We start from the raw sequence: 19826 nt of genomic DNA, 5'->3' as shown, positions 1-19826 counted from the left end.
AAAAAGGCTATTTAAACTAAAGTCTACAATTAATAATACAACAAAAAAAATCATATATTTTCAGTAATTGATGAAGTTGAAGTGACGTCACAAAGTTTGTGACTCCCCCGTCCCGCTTGTCACAACATGTCACATTATTTTTGGCAACCTCCCTCCCCCTAAACGTGTGATGTAATGAATGAATAACGGGCCACGTCGCACGGTAGTTACCGTCCGTACCTGGTGCTGTTTTCTCCGGGCAGCTGGCAGTGTTCTGCACGAAGTGCGCGTCGTGCAGGCGCGCGGCGGCGCGCACGCACTGGTCGCGGGCGTCGTCCCAGCCGCAGTGCGGGTCGGCCGCGCCCACGCAGCCGGCGCGGCGCGCGTGCTGCGCGCAGCGCTCGCTGCCGATGCGCAGGACGCCCTTGTCGTTGCCGATGTACAGCGACATCTGATGCATTGTAAACATTTTCTTAAGTTAGGTACTTGATTGATTTTGCTATCCGTGCTCAAATAAGATTCACAATTCGTTTAGGACATTTCCAATGATGAAAATAGCCAAACTACTGAAACTAAATAATGCATGATGAGAATGGGTTAGATATTTGACACATTATTTTTCGATTCTAAATAAAACTTAAAAATGATGATCATATACACCGTGTTTTTATTGAATTCCGTTAACTCCGGGGTATGGGTAAGTACGTTTAAGGAAAGTAAATAGCATAGTTAAATTATAAAAAAAAAAAAAAAAATTATGAAATTTTGTATATAGCGTTGTTGTAACACGGGCATTATACATATAATTCAACCAAAGAATTGAAAACTGTGACATATCAATGTCATTTCGAACATCGATCGTCCGAGATAGTACTTTAGTTGCAATTGAATATACTAGTGCTAAACACTAATCAATATTCAATTTAATTCAATTTCATTTTATTCAAGGACCAACTTAGATATTTTTTTTTTTTTTGTTAATACAAATATGATTTATAAAATATGGTTAGTACTTACTCTATACACTATACAACGTCATTCTATGCATGTTATAATAAATAAATTCATTGAAAAATAAAGACATTAAATTAAACCAAAATAAAATTAAATAATAACAATATGCAAAAGTAAAATTACAAATTAAAATTAATAATTTTAATCAATAAAAATGTCATAAATTTTCATTAAATGTCATTTCAATCACTTTCAATTTCTGCTCTTTCATAGATCGCCTCTCAAGCTTCCAGGAATCAGTGTATACATATCTTACATTTTGGTTTAGGTGTATGACACAGCAGTGATGGAGATACACACAGTCTATACGTTCAGAGATCATTCTCAGAATGCTGTTGGTACTGGCGCGGATCCGGCGCACCAGGGATGTACATAGCTTGCGCATAGTCGCGTAAAAACAGTGAACCCAAAGTCAAATATGTAAACAGGCCCTAAGGCAAGTGTACACGCTAGTAAGGGCCAAATAAGAAAAAAAAAATGATTTTTTAGAATACCGGTGTCTTTGAGAAAGTTAATTAATTTAAGCTCAGCACCCTTGAAATTAACGAAAAAAAAAACACGGTGTATAGCCCGTCAAAGTTCCGCGTGAGAATCCATCTGACGGGCTAATTATAATATGCTTTATCCAGAAAACCACCTAATTAGGCAATAGATACTTACAGTATCCTTAACAAACTGCATAGCCCGCACCGCGAACCCCTCCCCGTCGCTCAGCCTCCACCGCTCGACCAGGCACGCGCCATCGCACCGCGGCAGCACGGCCAGCTTCAACACGTCACTGTCCTGCGTCGCCACGAACAGCACCAGCTGTCTGCCCACGTTCTTGGCCTGGGCGACGTCGGCGGTGACGTGGGTGAAGCGGTCGGAGGTAACGCGGTAGACGGGCTCGTCCGATATGGGTTGGATGGGATAGTGCATTAGCATGTAGTTGTGGTATTCCAGGCTTTGTTGATTCCTGAAATGAGGTTTCGGGCTTAATACCTACAGTTGACACGAGCGTGTGTTAAGATTTTTTTAGGTGAGTTAATAAAGATAGTTTATTTTCCAAATAAGCTAATCCGTTACTTTATCGCTTAACCATTGATAGGCAACGTAAATGTACGGAACTCTGCCCCGATACTACTATCACCCAAACACCCACCTTTCATCTTAATCAAAACTTCTTAAAAAAACGAATCTTGTGGGAACATTTATTTGCTTGCTATCACATCTCGACCATTGAACAACCGAAATAATGAGTTGTTTTTTTTAACTAGATTTTCTTCCAATGGTAGTTTAGTGGTTTAGTGGTGTAGTTTTCTTTGAGTAGAACTGACCTTGGGTTCTTTACGCATCTGTAGTGCTCCCTCGCCCAAGTAGAAGGCGATCTGTGTTCCCAGGAAGACGTCGGGGTGTTTTGAACCTTGAATGGGCCTTCAAATGCAGCATCGATGTCTGACATGTTGTATATGCATACAGCACTGCCGGCTATACCGTTTCTGTAAACAAAATGGAAAAATAGGTACAATTTCTATTAAATTTTCTGTTCGTAAAGAGGGAATATCTTTATATGATATATCCATTGTAGAGTCTAGTTTTTGATTTATGCCTGTGCATAAAATAAATAAAATCTGCATTATTATTCGTCAAAGGAACGTGCTGGTCTGATGGCGGATCACTCCTCAACTAACCTCTTTTACAGCTCATGAACGTTTAGATCGTAATCTTGTATTAATCAAATTCACATTATGCGTTGTAAAGTAGATTAGGCATGTCGTAAGGTATCACTACCTTAACCACCACCGCCTTCTGGTATCATCAGATACCAGAAGGCGGTGGCGATGGGCGATAGCGACGAGCATGATCGGTGACCCTTGTGTGGCTGCACCATAAGCTACAGTAGGGAACACACCTGGGCGTGGTGAAGATGGCCACGAGCAGCTTCTCCTGCGGGAGGTACTCGACGCCCTGCACCTCGTCGTAGTGGAAGGGCACGTCGCCGGGCACGGAGCAGGCGAGGCGCGCCTTGAGGAACGTGCTCCAGTTGTCGCGTCGGAGCTGACTGCCGCTGTCGTTCTTGCATACCCGCGCGATGCGGGAGTATACGGCCTAAGAAATTACACAGTTTATGTTTTGAAATCTCCATGTGTTAATGGTTCACGCCGCTTAGCTGCTTTTACCACTTAATTTTATGTTTATTCCAATTTTAACATTATTTCCACTACAAAGCTCGATCGATAATATTGTACTTTGAAACTGTATTCAACAATATTTACTACTTAATTTGTGGTTCGCTTTTTATATATTTCCAAATCTCTAAAAACACCTTGTTCCCCTCCGGAATAGTTACATTGCAGTTAATCCACCCTATTTTCATATATTTATAGCCTATTATACAAATAATTACTCATTTCACACCACAGAAGGCTTCACACTTAGGCTATTGACAAGAAGATACTACAATTTATAGCAAACTTATCCAGAATTCAGAGATAGCAACTATGTAGTATTCAAAAGCTGTTAATTTGTACTTTAATAACATCATATTTTAGTGCCAGTAAAATCTCGCTTTAGTCATTGTCGCTACCAGTTCGATATGTACCCTACTATATATAAATAATGAAAGAACATTGTTATAAATAATAAGCGCGAATACCAATAAAATTCTGGCATTATAAAATTAAATTGAAATTGAAGCGGCTAATGTATCCTCGTAGAGCGTACCATATAAAAAATTTCTTAACTTTAATTTCAATCTTGTTATATAATAAATAGATAACAAGATTGATAGATAAGATAGAAGAATAGGGATAGTCTTAGTTTGTTTCAGAAAGCAATGCAACAATATAAATGCTACTTTATCTGGTTTATGAAAGATTCTAAATATATTGAAATGGAGTCTATATTGCAATGTCCATTGGGCCTTACAAGGTTAAATAAAAGTAGGAATTCTCACCTTGCCACAGTTCATGAACTCCACAGCGTACTCTCTGAACACGAAGTAGACGTAGAAGTCGTCCTCAAAGCTGCCGACGAACTCGGGCTGGTTGAGCCACGTCAGGTCGTATTCCCGGGTGCGGAGCGTGCCCGAGTTGTGGGCCGAGGCGCCGCGCGTCCTGTGAGCGAAATGGTTGTGAAGCGTTTCGGTAGATGGCGTTCCTTTCAATTACGAAACATTCATAACATATAGGTAGTCAATTTGTGTTGTAAATTAATAAGGTAATCTATAATATTTATTCATTTATTATTATTTATATACCATCTAAATGCCACCGACTGTGAGATAATACAAAGTTAATTTATTGTTAATTAGGTGTTACTGCCTAAAGGATGCAATAATCCTTATGCACAATCGATCCTGTGGTTGAATGTGTTTAAAAAATAGTCATGTCGGTGTGCTCGGTGTTTTTTTATGATAAAGGAGGCAAAGGAGCAGACGAATTGCCTGATGGTGAACACCTGCAAAACCAGAGGGGTTGGAAGTGCTTTGCCGGCCTTTATGATGGGAGTTTGCTGTTTTCTTGAAGATTTGAAGGTCGTATCGGTCCGGAAATACCGCAGGTGTATGGTCGCCATGGCTCACGCCTGACACCTCTTCCAACGCTTAGTTGAAAGCCAGTTTGATGAGTAAATGACCTACCTGTAAATGGCAGTCTGCGAACTGGCGAAGTCGGTAGGAGTGGCCGCATAGAACTCGCCGCTGCTGGATAAGATGGTAGTCACGTTGGAGTGCGGGTTATACGGGCAGTTCGCCACGCCGGACACCCATTCTGTCACCGTGTTTATTGACTCGATCTGTAAGGGAGGGATCTGGTTTAACCTAATGTCACCAAGTTTAAATGAGGCCACTTTTCTAGATTTCTCTAACCGGGACTATGTCATTACGTAATTTAACTGCTACAATAAATATACAGACACTGCTTTCGCGCAAATAATTAATGATCTGGGGTTTATCTTTACAGGTACGGGCCGGACTCCACGTAGTAAAGTCAAGTAAGAGAAACTTGACCCCCCTGCATAGAAGTCTGTATGCAAAGGTGCTAAGCGAATAGTTTTGCTAACTGTACACCTATATCTCTCTGAAGTGAACCATGGCGTATATCACTAGTCTCCGATCAACCTTAACTTATCTTACCTCTCTCCAGCTGCACTCAGGGCTGAACGCATTAGTCCCACATACGAACAGCTTATGACCGTAGCTCAACAATACTTTGACGTAGTTGTGGCAGTCGTCTTCCGTCTGGCCCTTGTCTTGGCACAGGTGCGACTTGTTGGCGGGCGCGGGCCAATCAGCGCGCTCTAACGGCCGGAGACCGCGTAGCGAGAGGCGGTACAGCGTATCCCTGTGGTAAAAAGGTTTTTACAGTACATATGGGGCTACTTTATAGCACTAGTGCGAGAAGTAGCATATTACGTTACTGTGTCGAACATTTAAAGGGCCATATGTACTGTAAAACGTTGTACGATACATGTGCGAATAGGTAATTCGCAACTCGTGTCGATTTAAAACACTCCCTTCGGTCGTGTTTTAATTTATCGCCACTCGTTTCGAATTTCCTATTTTTCGCACTTGTATCGTAATGTACTATTTTAGTTCATGTTGCCTGACAATTTGTAAACCTTATAACGAAGGCATAAGGTCCACCCTTGGGCATTGAATAATGTTTCTGTTAGTACTGAAACTTTATGACTGCTGGCTGTACAGTTATTAGGTGTTCAACATACCAACGTCAATGTGTGACTTTAATTTAACATTGTTGACACACCATTTTATGCATGAGGACCGTTGCCTGTTACGATGTATGTCATAGTGATTTTCGAATGCATATATGAATTTGCAGTTATTTTGACTAATGGAAGTGAAGGAAAATATTAAAATTCTAAGTCGTGTAAGCGAATTATTCCATTCTTACTTAGAATTGACCGTTAATTAGAATTGACCATTAACCATTACAAATTGAACCGTAAACCGTAACGGACGGTTCAACGGTGGTTATTGGTCAATTCTAATGAACTTTCGGCCAACAGTGTTACCTAGAACGATAAGATTAACAATTAGGTATACAGTATTGACTTATCGCAATGTACAGCACAATAACCTTCGCTTACCTCAGATTTATTAAAACTTGTTATTAATTTTCTGGGGAAATATAGGTTATCAAGGGCATAATACGATTGTAACGTAATTTATCGAGTGCTACTGGGTGTTCTAAGATTTCTAAGAATTAAGGAAACGCTAGCTAGGTACTTATCTTAGGTGAAGTTATCCTTATCGGCACGGTAACGATAATTAACCCGAATAATTTTATATTATATAATATATGGAAAAAGAAATTTAGGACACAAAGCAAATCAGATTAATTTTGTCCAATCATACTAATCCCGTGATGTTTTTACACGTAGGACTAGGAGTGACAACGCATATTATATCGTTGTCTAAGTACCCTCAACACAAGCCTTATTGAGCTTACTGTGGGACTTGGTAAATTTGTGTAATAATGACCTATAATATTAATTTATTTATTTTATTTATTTATATTGTTACTAACCCAGTCTATAGGGAGCAAAAGATTACGTCGATCAGCTGCCATAAGTTACATTTGACCTACTTCCAGGCGTCGGATAAAGTTGAAAATTTGCGTAGATACGTACCATCGAGCTGATCTGATGATGGAGACAGAAGGTGGGCATAGGAAGTCTGTGATAAAACAACGTCACCTAATTGTGTTTGGGTTCGTTAGAATTGTCTCGACGAGTACTAATGGCCCGTTGAAACAAAAGTACAGTCAGCGATAAAAGCTGTTACCAAAAATGTTTTTTGTCACAATAACTTATTTTTGTATTGTTTGTACTAAATATTTCCAATTCTGTACAATAACCACTCAATCAATACTCTTGCAAACCTGTATAAACGAACCAATAATAATTCTAGACTACCTTTAGATAGCGGATATCTATAAATTAATTCAATTCAGTAGCTATGTAACTACGTACAAAATAACAACATACATGTATGAGTAAGTTTACGTACGAGTATGATGCTATGATGCTTTAGGTACATTAGGTACGTAATGAACCTAATCAAACATTTGCAATAACGCAGTCTAATTAGTTAACATTATCGTGTATTTAAAAAAATTTAAACAACAAATAATAATATCCATGCATTCATTCATTCATTCATTTAAAACTTATGCTAAATATTTTTTTACAATGGTAATTATACAATTTATACTTCAATATAGTAAAGTTAAAAGTAAAAACTTTAATACCGAAAAGATGTGTAATTTCTGTTGCTAATGGAAATTTAAAATCCTTTAGAACAATGTGAAAAACTAAACAATATCTAAGTATTATAACAGTCAATGATTCGCAACCAAAGCTATAAATGTGCGAGTAAATAAGCCATAAAATAAGGCTATGCACTAGACCGCAGCGTAACCTAACACTCCGGCGCAATCGTACGTTTCCTATATCGAATAACCCCCACGGCCACCGCAATGACTTCGAACGGAGACAGGTAAATCATAATAACTCTCAATCTCTATACAAGTCGCGTCTTATGTATGTCACATATTTTTAACCTTTCGTGTAGGGACAGTAGAAATATCGCAATTGAAAAAGTTCCTTGAAGTTAACATTTAAAGTTCTAAACTGCGCGGATAACTATCACAACCTGTGCCGTTCTCGTGAACATTCACCGTCTACTATGGGGAATGTTATCGCATAAGAACATTCCCCGTTACATAATGGAGAACTTTCTTGAGAACGGCACAACTAGGACCCCTCGGGACCTCTACACAGACGACTGTTTAATACCGAAATCGTGTCGTTGTTAGCTACTCATATCTGTGAAAAATAAACAACGATGTGAAGCCTCTGCTTCTATGTTCTCTATGCTGTCCATACAGCGTAAATAAGTGTGAGCATAGGGATCTACAGTCTTTATTATTCACTGGTATCTGCTGAATATAGTGTTGAGTGTATAATATTTCCAGAATTGTGCAAATTGTGCACTATCCGATCGCAGTATACTCATGCAAGAACTGCAAGAGCTATATGATTTCATATTTGTGTCCTTAATACAACCGTAGCATAAAACTAAATACATCCGGAAAATGAAGAGACGATGAAATTGCAGTAAATTTTATAAAGCGAGACAAATTGCGTCTGTTTTTTAATCTCCCGGCTTAAATCACATCTACACGAATCGTGAACGGTCAAAAACAGCAAATTAAGCAGTTGTTAAACTAAAGCTTTAGTCCAATCAGACATGAGCTCACGTAATGAACAATTTTAATTGACTTGATTGGATTGACGGATCGTAATAATTGTTTGTATTTAGAGGCCAAAAATGCCGATAAGTCAAATTAAATTGTAACTCGTTTCTAAGAAGATTGTCTTGTTCTAGAATTGTATCTCTTAAAAAATAAACTCGTTATTTGAAATTGTCTGTTTCTTAAAAACATTAATGATACATACAAATAAGAAATAAAAAATACGTGGCATTTTAGCAAAAATAAATTGATACATTTTTATGATCAACTATATAAAAACCGTTTACCAGTTTAAAATTACTTAAGAAACTCAAAAGTTGATTAAATTTGAGTTGAGTTGATAATAGTTTGAGATAATCCACTCCACCATTTCTTAATGTCCTCATTTTTATACCACACTGCATAGAGCTTCCTGCATTAACAGCGAACTCGAAAACCACTTGCTCAAACAGAACTGTTTTAATACACTCACTACTTGAAGGGCCGCCTAAAAAAGCTTGTAAGTATAAGTTCCTCTGGCCAACTCACATAAGGCTGTTTTAGAACAGACTTAGTAGTATTGACAGAGTGCATTTCTCTTTTTGATCGCCGCGGCAGTAATTCTCACTAGCTAATGTTACGTGATCCATATACATCGTAAAGTTTTGTGTTTAAACTACTGTGCGTTAACTTTGTATTCTAGCCAAGGAAAACATAAAACACTGGCTTTCTGGAATTGCAATGGTCTGACTTTTAGGCAGACTGATATAAGTGAATATGTTGAAGATTCTTCAGTTGGTTAGCAGGCAACGTCGTCGTAACTGTTCCTTGTTTAAATTAGGATTTAGCATTATGCCGCGATTTGTCAATAAAGATTCATATCTTCTCGACAAAACATACACAGGCAGACTTTTTTATTATATTATTTATTTATTAAAGTTCTAAACATTAAATTAATCGCAGAGTTTCATGTTTCATAACTGCTAAGCCAAAAATGGCTTGTTTACAGCCAGAGTTCGGACTAATGCACTATTTAGGTATGTTATAATATTGTACATATATTACATTAATGTTATTCTAATGTTATCCTTCATAAAGTATATTCATGGTTATAAAATATGCCGTATTTCAGTAAAATGACATATTTTAACTACCCTCTCCACCGACTAGGTATTCGACCAAAAATATAGGTACAAAAAGTAAAGATTTTTAATATGTTGTGGGTTGAACTGAGCACAGATCATGCACCTGTTGGTTGAGATTAAGTAACATCTCAAGCGTAGTAGCTTTAAATCACCATTCTACCGATTCACCGCATGGTTGTGGTTAAAATAGAGAGGCTAATATACTTGTACTTTATACATGACATGACACTAAGATGGAATATGAAAATGTTGCCTTTGTATTGAAGTACCTAAAGTTGGATCTTCCAAGGGAACCCGAGTACTTAGTGCGTAGCTCGCCAAGCTTAATGTGTGGTCGTCATAAAAATCATACAATACATATTTATGCGTTTTATGGTCTTCGATAATACGATTGCTGCGAGTTTATATCTTGGCATATACGTACCTAAGAGTTGCACGGATTAAACAAATTTTACGGTTTAACTTAGGTATTTTAGCACTCGCACAACATGTTTTGGTTCCTAGGTCTCAATTTTCAAGCACTAAGATATCTTATATTATATCTTAAGTATGGTATTTAAATCAGCTCGTTTCCGGTAAGAAGGAAACCGGCTTAGTTACCAACGTGGCCTCCTTTTTTATGTGTTAAAATCTATGTACAACCAATTGCAAAAATACATGGCCATTTTATTCATGAAGTGGTTTATGAATACATTCCATTTATAATGTGTCGATGGAATTTTGCAGTTCGCTGTACCTATTTTAGTACAATCGGGGAAAGCAACAAGATCAGGAAGTTCAATATGACTTTAGTAAGTTAGGTCAATAAACTTATCGAACCATTTACGCAAATATATTTCTAGTTGACCTGACAATCGACTTGAATGTTATTAGCCATATATAATTCCCAGTGGAGCTTATACTTCATATACCAGAGTGCCAGTTTCATGAAAGTTATAAGGCATGTAATCCGAGTTACCCGAGCGTTTTCATCGTTATTTTATATTATTATTACCTATATTATATTTCGTACAGGATACCGTAGACACTCAGGCACGTAGCAGATTTCTACTGCTGTGTAAACCACGCCATAATCATAGGTACACGACTCCTGGTGATGTTCGAGCCAATTATGCCCACTTTTCATGCGCGAGGGAGATAAAACTTGTATCGTGTCACTTTCTTATTGACCACTCGATACAGGAAAAGACAGGTGCTTTATCTAGTCTTTACAAGGAACAAAATACGAAATGTATTGTATCGTCTGCGCTGGTCCGCCAACGCGAGCTCCCGATAATGCTCCTTGGTACGCAGTAAAATATGTCGAGCGATTTTCGACTATCAATGCGTGAGAGACCCATTTAAATAGCGTTTTCAGAAATAAATATCTGGGTCAAATATCACTGTCCCACGACTTTGGTGTACTTTTTTAACATGTACCTAATACTGCACTAAAGTTTGTTTATGTATGTGTATTTTTTTAACGAATGTATTGTGTTCGTACATGTATCAATTGTATCACCTATACCTATGTTTTTGCACCGCCTACAACTTATCTGCTTTGCCTAAAGGTTGACTGGTAGAGAATGCCTTACGGCATTAAGTTCGCCTATTGTACAGTGTGTTTTCTTATGTGCAATAAAGATTAAATAAATAAATAAATAAAGTGTACTACATACTGTATACAATAATTGTAAAGTTACTTATAATCTGAGTATTTATGTATAGTATAAAAACTGTTAAAATGTTACTTTAACGACAAAAAATTTGCTAAAAACTAAAGAAAGGCAACTGATTTTTGAGTGTCCCATGCACACTTTGCAAACTTTGGAGCCAAGTATTAGTTATCTATCTCCTTTTAGGCCTGAACCTGGTTAATTGTGTGATAAGATTGTATCAGCCAAAATCAATTTAAAATCTCATTTCATAGCACCTAAAGCAATAATTTGCACAAAAGTTTAATTTATGGTTGTCCTTTAATATCGATGTAGTGGAATTTTCCACCCACATCACGGAGTTTTTACCAACTTAGTTGCAAAATCTACTAATATCTAACGCATTTTTAATGGTGAGTGGAATTTTATTTGGTGAGTGGAATTCCATTACGCTACGGACCCTAATTCTGAAAACGCCCATATCTCACTAAAGTTTAGTTATTAAACTTTTAGTGTTCTCGAGATTCCTGAATTTCTTGACTTGTATGAGTTTTAATTTACTTTGTTCCTCACAGGTACAGTTAATGTTATAAAAAAGGCAAACACGTTTTTTTATTAATTAACATACATGACGAGTAGTTACAGCCAAGCTAAGAAGATAAATCGCTCAAGTGCCATTACGGGAATGGGCATTAAGTAAATCTGCGTAACATTGCCCACGAGCAGCCCGTAACATTGCCCGTTAGTGCAAAATTCTAGCACGAACCAAATTAGCGTGGTCTGAGAATCCGTGAGAAATATCAGTAATTCGAGAGCGTTTTTATACTGGTTCAACGGCGTGATAAACTCCAGCGAATGCAATGACACCCATTGCGTTTTTTGCTTCGACTCATTTCCTTTTACCGCGACATAATATTAACTACCAACAGCGGATGAACGAGTGGTCTTACACGTTTTTTACTTATCACTACTTATAAGGTTTCTATTTCACGGTATTTTGAGTCGCTCTGGCCAACCGGGAATTCTACCTTGCTTTATACAAAAAGAATTAGATATTTTTTGTTTGCTGTATGTAATTAATCACTGTCATAAGTCATCCTAAGTGCCAGTTGGAAAATGTCATGTCAATTAGCGACTAGCAATTACAAATGAATTTTAATATATGAGCATACATACTGCAGCCTACAGTAAACAAAAAAGTTTATATACAAGGGTGCGTACAAGTAACTTTGTAAGCTGTAATAAACTGGTTTGACGACGTATTCAAGAAAATAACCTCTGCTTGATAATAATTACAAATTGTAGAATTTTGAAACTTATGAATACTAAACCGGTCATGTGATTGCATAGAAGATTTAAAAGACTTATTACGTATTTGTTACGTACGTTCTTATATTAAATGTCTAAGATATAGCAGCATCCCTAACAGTTTTACCTACTGAACATTGCAAAAATCGAATGTAAATTTCATAGGATCAACTTCCACGCTCCTAAATCACATATAATCTTGCGATCAATAAGCACGAAATTACTCAACAAAATACCAAGCGCCAGACAACATTATTATGCATTTGCAGCGGCCTCAAACGCGAAATCAAGCCATTTGTATAGGTGCCTAGATTGAGTTGCAGTGACATTCCGCCATAACCTGCCCGGTGCAATGATAAGCAAGTACCTGACAGGTGAATGACTCAGTGTTTGTACAACTTATTAGACACCATTTATCAACATTAAAATCGTATTAAGATAAGGTTTACGGGAAATGTTTTTTAGCTTTTGAATTGTGAGTAGCAATGAGTTTATAAATTGCAAAAATATTTTAACTTCAATTTCCTCAGATAGAGGCCCGAAAGCAATTGAAAATATTACGTTTTAAACATCCCAACGGAACTTTCTTTCAACTTTCAATCAGACTGATCCTGCATTTATGAGAATGTTCTCAATCTATATATACCCACCTTTTAAGCTATCTTTAGCCAGTCGACCGTCTCAATCAAAAGTCATTGTAATCTGCGAAACCTCAAACATGTCCAGTTTTTTCCGTACTAATTGACAGTCAACCGTAAACATGTTAATTAGCTTGCAAAGCCGGAATGCATTTCGGTGTAGGTACATTCGCGGACATAAATAGCTAAGGCACTCACCTTGCGCCCACGATCAGCTGGTCCCTTGCCACATCGAACAGCAGTTGCGAAAATGACTTAGTGCTGTTATCTTCGAACATATCGCTGTCGGACGCCAGGAGATCTATAACGGAGGAAACTCGTTAATTTGCAACAATGTAAACATGACATACCCAAATTAATGAAAAGTGCTGTTATTACTCATTTACCGAGCGTTTCGGCCTAGTGCATATTAATTGTAATCTCTGATTACATATCTTTTTACGGATTTAAAGGACATCACCGAGCTCTAAGGTGGAAGTCCCTAGGTTTGGATAATAAGAGTTAAGCTAAACTGAGAACGCCCTATTAGAGCTTTGGTAATATTGCAAAGGTTCGAAACTATTCCTATCATACCCGGTATACAATACATCTCCTTTTAGGTTTAATAACTTAGGTCGGCACTGACAAGTCGTGAAGATCTGTGGCAAAGCGCTTAATAATGGAAATGACAGCAGCACAAACCAATTAAAATACGAGAACTTCACAAAAATGAATACGTATCATGTTTAATTTCTCACGAGCGCGGCATACCCTCGTGCCTGCTATATGGTAAATACTCTATTAGCTGTGTAAACTTTACGACGGCACGTCCATCAAGCAGATAAGTCGTACGAGCTGTTTCGCGGTAAATATTTAATGTATTTACGATTGTTAATTAAAGCTTGTGAGTGCTGGGACGACCTAAATGCAAAACGTGGACGGTGGCTAAGAATTAAACCTGTTCACATATTCTTCACGTGCATTGTGGTCATGAAAAAACATTTCTGAGTCGCTTTGGGGCTTGATTAATTCGAGATGTCGACGCATTTGCATTTTATCTCTCAACAACGCATAATGCGTTAGTATACGCTCTCAATGTCAACGAACTGCACGTAAGTCAACTTTGTAGCAAACTGTTTTATGCAGACACCAAAAACAAATGAAAAAAACTCTTTTCTGTTCACCCGCTCTTTAGAGATGCTGTGAACAGTTGTACGTTCAAAACTTAAGTGAAAAGCATATATATGTTTATGGGCGGTAAACGAAAATAAATTCCTCACCTTGTCTGTTGACTATCCTGAAGTCATCTTCGGGCAGTTGCCCCTTGCTCAGAGTTCCAAGTAGTATTAAAGCAGCGACTTTGTATAGTCTGGGCCCCATCATGGCTGGCGGTTAAACTGTCGGACAAAAGATAAGCTCACATTAAACACAAAGACTGGCACTTGACGTGAACTCTCCATAAAGAGATGGCACGAACTCAAACCACACAGCGCTTCCATGCACCTACTTAATAGAAGTTTTATTTATGCAAATCACTATCTATTTTATTACATACAAGTTAATTACTAAATCTCTCCTTTATGATAGCCGAACGGTTTGGATGCTCTAGTTCTGATACAGACTACTGGACCAACGTTTTAATCAAGCCAGTTTGAAGTAGGCACGTTTAACATGCAAGGCTCATTGAAAACGGTTCAAATTCATTTACGTTTTTGTTACAATAAAAAGTGGTCTGTCTGGTAATGGCCTAATAAATAAGTCAATGCCAATCATATCGTATGACTATATCATATGCGTAATGTTTTATAACTATCAATAGAAGTAAATTGACTCGATGATTTCTCTCATCAGCGTGATTGGTGTTCTTATCTTATCTTCGGAGAGCAACAGTGTCGTGATTAATGATTACGTTATTGCATCGATTAGTTGGTAATGCAGTCATCTGCGCATCGTGTACGAGTACAACCTTTTGAAATCATTGTTGTATCTAAAGGTCGTGATTAAAACGGTACATATTTATATTATACCATCAATTCACATGGGAAACGTTTGATTTAACATCACCTCATGACTCAGGATGATCCAAGATGAGCACAGATGACTGCAGGTGAACCTTGGATTCTTAGTTTTCGAGTAGGAAATATGAGCGAGATCGGAATGATACATTTTTGCGATATACTTAACGCTAAAAAGAACACTACGCCCGATAAAAATGACTTAAACTATCGTAATTATGTTTTTGTTGCAAGATTCATGTAGGTATCCAATCTAAAGTTTGAATGAATGGATACGATTTATTACGAAAACAACACGACGCCATCAGATACGTCTTACTACTGACAACAAGGAAGAACTGAGGTCACACTACTGTTATCTACGAATATGATAGTGCTTTTATCAATAACGGGTAGATACCTAAATACCACCTATTTGTATCTTAACAACGCAAGTAATTATAAAATTCTGCACTAAGTACTTACCGATATACATATAGTATTCCATGATCCCTAATAAGTACGTTGTTCTTAATATGATCGTTTTATGTATTATTTTACCTTCCATGTATAGGAATTGTTTTAATGTTTACCTATACCTATGTTTAGGTGACTTTTATACTCCTAATAGTTTCACCAATAATTGTTTTTTAGGTAATCAGTTTACTAAAAAGCAAACATTTCGTCCAGCCGTAATCTTTAAATTAAATAAATACAGACTTAAAGTTTGTATTTATTTGACTATTAGGAGTATACAAGTCACCTAAACATAGGTATGGGTAAACATAAAAAAGTTTGCCTAACAAAAGTTGGACCCACTATTAGACCCAACAATGCGACAACATTTTTATCGAAGCGTTTGCATGATATGACGTTGCTGACTCAATAGCTAACCAAACCCTTATGCTTGTTATTATTGAGGCATATGTTTGTGTAAGACTAATAATTATGCTAGCGAAGGCCGATCCATCATTATTTAACCAACTAATAATTTTCGTAACCCGCAACAGACGGTTGCTGATAACAAACGTCTGCTTATAAATTCACTATTTAATCTGTATTAAATATATGCCTCAAGTGCGTTCAATAGAATCGACCCACATTTCGAGAGCTCCGTTTCATATCTGAAAGATAGGTGTGTGTGATATTTACATTAGGCAGAGTACAGATTAGACTAGACAGACAGACTGGCTGGTACCTATAGCGCGTCGCGCGACGCGACTTCTAGTAGGTACCTATCCAGACTATCTGCCCATTACGTTTCACCTATTTGTTTGTTGCAAAACATGTCACGTCAGTATACTGATTACTGGAACTGGATCCCATAACTGTCGTGGTGAGCTGATGAGTAAGTTTTGAAGAGCAAAACTAAGCTATTTACCGGGTCCCTAAGAATCTCTCAAACTATAATCATTTGAAATGACGCTTACAAATAAGGTGAAAACGATCTCGAGGTCAAAATATAGGAACTAAGGACGAGCTCTCGAAACTCTCAGTCAAATGTTTCGGACCTAAATCTTTTTGCAATCAATTATTAAACACAATTCACAATATTGATAGTCTATACGAACCTTTACAATTTTTGTTAGAGCAAGCTACTGTATATTTAGATCAAGTGTAGGCGCGGCAGGTGGATAACCTCTTGGTAAATAAAATCGATAAAAACCGTATCAATTTTATAGAAGTGCTTAAACATTGATTATGTACTAAGTAAGCGGGTAATCGCCTACATCTGGATAACTATAGTCATTAGCTTGATAAAGCAACATCTAGTTGACTTAAACTAGCACTTAGTTAAAAGTAGGTTAAAACGAAATCAATCATATCTATATGTATGTTGCCTTGTTAGTTGAGACAGATTATTTCAGTAACGGTCAATTTTAAACTAACATACTCGTGATTTTTATTATCAATCATGGTTAACATTACACTCAACTTAAAAATACAATAACCTAAGTACAAAATAAGTACCCCGTTTTAATAGTCGGTATATTTGTTATACCTGCAAAAGCCAATTTATTCTCTAGTTCCGGGTACCACTTTCAGCGTGTATTGAAAACGTTACTTTACTACTAAAATAAGTCAGTACTTTGTAGTTACCACTAATTACAAGTAATTAAGGCACTAAATGGTGACTACTTCAAACATTCCTAATGAAGTGATGACCCTTAATAACTTGTTTTCCATAATTTATTAAGCATTTTTTTTTGTAATTATTTCGCGATTTTAATTAACCCTCGATAACAGTTGTTTGTTATTTACCAACATATATTATGTTGCAATAGTAATAACGTGTAATGTATTTTAAATTAGTTATTACAATTCAGGCAGAGCAAGTGTGTTAATTGCCGTCGCAGGCCTGATTTAAATCGTAATCGTGTGGTGGAGTTAACGACAGTTAACGAAAACAAGGCACGACCTTAAACAAACAAATAATTTTAAAGCATTACCGCCTGATTGACCCGGTTCGATACGGAAAGTGTACACATATAGTAGTGCTCCTTAACAGATAAGATATACCGGCACTTATATATGTTATCGCTCAATAAGTATAGTAATGGAAAACGTGCGTTACGGATTATGCAATCCTGTAATAGGAGTTTGGAGTTAAAACCGTATGGGATTTAACGGCGAAAGTATATTTGGAATCATTTCAGAAGGTTGTCGTTTTCCGGTAGTTTTTAGCACCGTAATTGTGGTCAGTATTGGCCGAACGTTAATAAGAATTGTCAATTAACCATTACAAATTGAACCGTAAACTGTAACCGTCCGTCACGGTTTACGGTTCAATTTGTAATGGTTAATGGTCAATTCTAATTAACGTTCGCCAACACTGGTTGTGGTTATGGCAATGGTGACCACCCACATATGAAGATCGTGGTTCCTGCACTTATTTCCACAAAAATCTGGATTGCCTGTGCATCTTCATACGGTTGTTTTTAAAGGGAATGCGGTCCAATGTGGTTCACGATGACATATAGGTTTTTTGAAATTTAGTCAGCGAACTGATGATCGCACACGCCATTTCTCGCCGTCAAACGTAATCTGTTACTAAAATCTTCTCCTAAATTTTTACAAATTTGATGTGGACGAAGTAAGACGAAAAAAAAAAAACATTTTTTAGTGTAAACAGTTTTAAAACCCATATTAAGTATATACAGCCTATTAGCTGTCTTCAGCAAGAATATAAGTAAACAAGCCAAATGGCTGCAATATGCACGCAAATGACATCTAACCTACTAGTACTAATGGTCGATAAGGTAATATTCCACCGGATGCGCAAACCAAAACAAAAATAGAATAGATGCAAGTAATGCAAAAACCAAGCAGATGGGTGTTAACATGCGGTAACAAGGTATCATTTTGCACGCTTATGAAACAAAACTAGATTCCTTAATGTCTCAGTCTTGTCATAATCCGGTTGGTGAATAAGTAAAAAAAACTAGAGATTGCATGTGAGTTCGCTACGAAGGTTTGTTCACGTAGGGAGGAAAAAATACCATTCTTGGATTTCCCGCCTAGTCACTGAAGTTTCCGCGCGTACATTATAGGGCGCCTACCTACTAAAAGGTTACCTCCGGGTCCTGCAGGATTACTTCCTTTTCTCTTTGAATAACTAATAAATAAAAAAATCGCCAAGTGAAAAACAAGTTCAGAAAATCGATTAAATAGAAAAACAGATTTGAGGAATGGTGTTAAACTTTGTTCATCAGTAGGGCTAAGATGGTAGGCTCTTTATCATTTGTCACCAATGTCACCATGCCTGTCACGTTCTAACAAGTATGTAAGCGCGAAAGTGACAGGCATATTGCCAGGTGATAAAAATGAAACCATGCTGCCACCGCTGTACGGCTACCACCAGCTTGTCACTGACCTAACACTGATTATATTCGCTAAACTTCTGCGTAACCTGTATGCTAATACGAGCGAGATGCATAGAAAGTAAGTTACGCACATGCTAGCGAATATGTCAATGACAAGTTCGTGGAAAGACTATTAACGGGTTTTAACGACTAGGTTGCGGAAACGACATATATTCGTGTCGTCACACACATGGAAAGCGAAAACGTACCAAAAACTAATTTGGGTGTGGTACATTTTCACAACCACTTTCGCATTGGACTGTACATAATTGCAGGTAGATAGAGCGCGTACGTGCCATCGGCCGTGTTCACACTCGTGTGTTCGAGTCGGAACACATAAGTAGTAAACAAACTGAACAATGGAGGCCCACAGTCGGAACAAGGGCCACTGTTTCTCGGAATAGCGTCGGGCCCATATATCAGAGTGAACTGGTTAGGTTAGGATCGCGCGTGCTGCACGGTACCTTTTGGCTATAAGTATATTTACGTATACCTACCTAATAAATTTGGGTTTTGTGCGTACTGCGTAGTCACTACAAGTCATAAAATTCGCCAAAGACGCCGAAAGCCACATCTTTCTTTTTGCGTTGAACTCTGAAACGAACTGATTAATTCTCATGATACCGATTTCGTGTAGGTTCCTATTTATTTTTGGAGTTGATTTAGGTATGCGAATCGAATACCTATAAAGGAAAGCTTCACAACATTACCGGCAACCAGTGCAAAGACCCACCCATCTATGCGTGTTCGGCTGTTCGCAACACTATTACTACGAACCGACACAGAGAACCAGTACTTTGCGCCATGAGTTGTTGTTGTTGTTTTGACAACAAACCATAGAACCGGAGCATGAATTTCGCGACCTAAACGCATAACGCGTAAGCGCCATGAATTTTACGGCGCTTACGACGTTTGGTCGCGTGGTACAAGTTGCGATTGCGACAATTTTTCATAGGTATTTAATTCCTTATCGCGTATGGAGTATAGGTAGGTATATTTCTTTTTTTGGTTGTTTTTTATTTGTGGTTACTCTAGGT

General features: G+C 37.6%; 1 protein-coding gene across 1 annotated transcript in view; it reads right to left on the bottom strand.

Moving 5' to 3' along the window:
• LOC133532786 (semaphorin-5B) overlaps positions 1-19826 on the bottom strand; it is a 33723-nt gene that overhangs the window by 9633 nt on the left and 4264 nt on the right. The window contains exons 2-10 of the mRNA XM_061871635.1: positions 14213-14329; positions 13152-13254; positions 5108-5315; positions 4613-4767; positions 3929-4088; positions 2885-3081; positions 2310-2471; positions 1654-1948; positions 220-430 (exon numbers count right to left, since the gene is read on the bottom strand). Of these exons, the coding sequence (XP_061727619.1) occupies positions 220-430; positions 1654-1948; positions 2310-2471; positions 2885-3081; positions 3929-4088; positions 4613-4767; positions 5108-5315; positions 13152-13254; positions 14213-14315 (1594 nt within the window). The 5' untranslated portion in view covers positions 14316-14329. The remainder of the gene's footprint in view (positions 1-219; positions 431-1653; positions 1949-2309; positions 2472-2884; positions 3082-3928; positions 4089-4612; positions 4768-5107; positions 5316-13151; positions 13255-14212; positions 14330-19826) is intronic.

Source organism: Cydia pomonella, chromosome 2 (assembly GCF_033807575.1).
Source record: "Cydia pomonella isolate Wapato2018A chromosome 2, ilCydPomo1, whole genome shotgun sequence".
Classification (NCBI taxonomy): Eukaryota; Metazoa; Arthropoda; class Insecta; order Lepidoptera; family Tortricidae; genus Cydia; species Cydia pomonella.
This window is presented reverse-complemented; position numbering and strand designations above follow the sequence as displayed.